Source organism: Meriones unguiculatus, chromosome 14, assembly GCF_030254825.1.
Source record: "Meriones unguiculatus strain TT.TT164.6M chromosome 14, Bangor_MerUng_6.1, whole genome shotgun sequence".
NCBI lineage: Eukaryota > Metazoa > Chordata > Mammalia > Rodentia > Muridae > Meriones > Meriones unguiculatus.
In genome coordinates, this window is record NC_083361.1 from 88,745,605 (window position 1) to 88,749,124 (window position 3,520).

General features: G+C 42.2%; 2 protein-coding genes across 2 annotated transcripts in view; one reads left to right on the top strand and one right to left on the bottom strand.

Annotated features, from left to right (window-relative positions):
- Positions 1-661, top strand: part of LOC110558342 (olfactory receptor 51Q1) — a 969-nt gene extending 308 nt beyond the window's left edge. The window contains exon 1 of the mRNA XM_021653187.1: positions 1-661. This exon is cut by the window's left edge and continues 308 nt beyond it. Coding sequence (XP_021508862.1) covers positions 1-661 — 661 coding nt within the window.
- A 1,908-nt stretch (positions 662-2,569) lies between these two features.
- LOC110558349 (olfactory receptor 51I2-like) lies at positions 2,570-3,520 on the bottom strand. The gene has a single exon (XM_021653194.2). The coding sequence runs from the start codon at positions 3,518-3,520 to the stop codon at positions 2,570-2,572; it is 951 nt and encodes a 316-aa protein (XP_021508869.1).

The following is a 3,520-nucleotide window of genomic DNA, read 5'->3' on the forward strand; positions in this document are numbered from 1 at the left end:
TGAGGCCTGCTTTGCCCAATTGTTCTTTCTCCATGGGTTCTCCTTTGCGGAATCATCTGTTCTATTGGCCATGTCCTTTGACCGTTGTGTGGCCATCTGCCGCCCACTCCACTATGTCTCCATCCTCACCAACGAGGTCATTGGTAGAATTGGGTTGGCCATCATTTGCCGCGGTGTCTTGGCTGTCCTTCCCTCCCTTCTCCTGCTCAAGCGCCTGCCCTTTTGCCATTCCCACCTTCTCTCTCATTCTTACTGCCTCCACCAGGATATGATTCACCTGGTCTGTGCTGACATCAGGGTCAACAGCTGGTATGGATTCGCTCTGGTCCTGCTCATTATTGTGTTGGACCCTCTGCTCATTGTAATCTCCTATGCACTTATCCTGAAAAGCATCTTGAACACAGCCACTTGGACTGAGCGACTCCGGGCTCTCAACAACTGTCTGTCCCACATGCTGGCTGTCCTGGTTCTCTATGTCCCCATGGCTGGTGTGTCTATGACGCACCGCTTTGCCAAGCATGCCTCTCCACTGGTTCATGTTCTCATGGCCAATATCTACTTGCTGGCACCTCCCGTGATGAACCCCATCATTTACAGTGTAAAAACCAAGCAGATCCGCCATGGAATCACTCACCTCCTCTTGCGGAGAAAAGCGCACTGAAGACTGAGCAATACTGATGCCGCCTCCTGGTTCTATGATCAAGCTTTCTAGTATTAACATTTACAGGAGAAGAGACAGTAAAATGCAGGCTGATCTAGGTTTCATCTGTTGATAAACACTTATCTGGGATCAAATGTATTCCTCTCATTAAGAGATCAGTTCCTACCCAGATTTCATGTGATGTATAAATTTTTAATGCTTTTACTGTTTACATAAATTATTTGCTAAATGCATTGTTCAAATTTTAAACCACTTTTTTTAGTTTTTGAGATTACTAGCACATCATTCCTCCCTTTCCTTTTCTTCCTCCAAATATTTCTGTATATCTGACTTGTTCTTTTTCAAATTTATGGGCTCTTTAGAAGAGCTATTTTGAAAACACATATTTAAATATGTATGAATGTTTCATCACATATATTTACAGTAGAATAAACATTAAAATAATTTTAAACACAAAAACATATTTCAAAGTCAAAACTTCGTTAGAAGCAAAAATAAAAAATGATTTAGCAGCAACAAATGTGTTGATATAAATATCTGTTAAAGAATATATTCTCGAAAGACAAAGAAGCCAGTCCTGATGAGACCTGATAGACCATGGTCAGATGGAAGGGAAGAAGGAGGACCTCCCCTATCATTGGACATAGGAGAAGTGGGAGGGAGGGTGGGATTGGGAAGGGATGGGGGAGGGGCTACAGTTGGGATACAAAGTGAATAAACTGTAATTAATAAAAGAAAAAACAAAAAAAACAAAAAATATTCTCAAATCACTAATGTCAATTACTAAAGAAATATTTATTTACATGTATGAAGTACATGATGAACTGTTGTAAACCTACTATAATATCACTGAAAATGAGCTCTCCACAACTACATACATTTATTAAAAATATTAGCTATCGACCTAAAAATACTGAAGCTAGACAAATTTTTGTTGTCACAGAGAATACATAAGCAATATTTTTATAATTGCCGCTCTAAGCAAAATAAGTACCTCAAAACTTACTGTACATCTTGCTGACTACTGCACTAACGAATAGGGAGGAACAGCCTAGGAAAGTATTGTCATTGTAGTTGGAGGCTTTCTAATAGACCACAGGCAGAAGGAAAAAGAAACGGACCTGTGCTGATGGCCACAGAGGAGAGCAGCACAGACCACACAGCATGCTGCAGCTGATGAGGGAAGGGAAGAAAGAAAGGGGAAGACAGAATTCCCAAGCACGAGGGCCTTGGCAGCTGACGCCGTTCATAGTTTGTTTTATGCCTCGGTTAAAATCATTCAACGTACATCTCAGAGTCTTCAGCTACATGTACATTCTGGATGTGGAGACCATTGCATGGCGGGATGGAGGAAGAATCAGTTCCTTATGTAGTAAAGTGGCTTCACAGGTTTCAAACACTTTATTGTCTAAACATGGACAGTTTCAGAGCAAAGGGATGTTCTACCAGAAGAAGAACATGTTTAAAACATGACTACCTGGTGGCAAACAGAAATGTATACTCATTCAAAGGCACATTTCCAGAATCACTATTCTTAATTAAGGGGGGGACCTTATCCCTAAAAATGCCATAAAAAGTGGATTTTTTAAATTTATTTTAATTTAAATATCATTAAATCTCAAAACTAAGAGCTGGGATAGAATAAAGGATGGATTTATTATCTCTACCTTCTATTATTAATGTGATTAAAGAAGAAAAAGAGTTGGACATGAGTACCCATGTATGTATATGTATGTCAGTAAAATGTAAGATGTGAGTATGACACTTGTGATTCAGAATCAAGCTTGTAGTAATGCTTTGAATTCCTTTCTTGTTTTCCTTCTCACAGTATCTAAGAGAAAACTTTACTTGTGGGAGAATTGCAGAGTTTATAGATTCAAGAATTATCTTTCCCCCCAATTCTGTGATTCAGATCAATCCTTTCTTGCAAGAGAACAAGGAGGCAATTCCCTGTTGAACTGGACGGGTCTTAACACTGTATATGATGGGATTGAGCACTGGTGGCACAAAGAGATAGATGCTTGACATGAGTGTGTGGACCACTGGTGTCGCATGCTTGGCGACACGATGCATCACAGACACACCAATCATGGGCACATAATAGATAAGCACTGCACAGATGTGTGACACACATGTGTTGAGAGCCTTCCTCCGACCCTCTCCAGAAGCAATACCCATCACTGTGTAAAGAATGAGCCCATAAGAGACCACGATGAACAACGAGTCCAGGCCAAAAGTGGTCAGGACAATGGCCAGCCCCAGGATGCTGTTCAGCCTCGTATCCGCACATGGCAATTGGATCAAGTCTGAGTGGAGGCAGTAGGAGTGGGAGAGAATATTTATGTGGCAATACGGCAGTTGTTTTAAAAGAATTGGAAGCGGGGCCATGAGCGCAACACTCTTCAGTGTAACGCCCAGACCCATGGATACGATCCGAGGCAGAGTTAGGATGGCTGTGTAGCGCAAAGGGTTGTAGATGGCTACAAAGCGGTCGTAACTCATTGCCAACAGGACGCCTGACTCCATGCCAGAGAAAGTGTGAATGAAGAACATTTGGGCCAAACAACCATTAAAATCAATTCTGTAGGCATCAAACCAAAGAATGCCCATAACTGTGGGCAGAGTGGACACAGAGACTCCCACCTCAGTGATGGCCAGCATGGAGAGGAACAAGTACATCGGCTCATGGAGAGCTGAGTCCGCCTGCACGGCAGCCATGATTAGGCTGTTGCCCACAATGGCAACCATGTACATGATGAAAAAGGGAATGGAGAGCCAGCCATGTTGGGCCTCCAGTCCTGGAATGCCAGTCAGTAAGACTGATAGGAGGTTGAGACTTTCATTGCTCTCTGCTCCCAT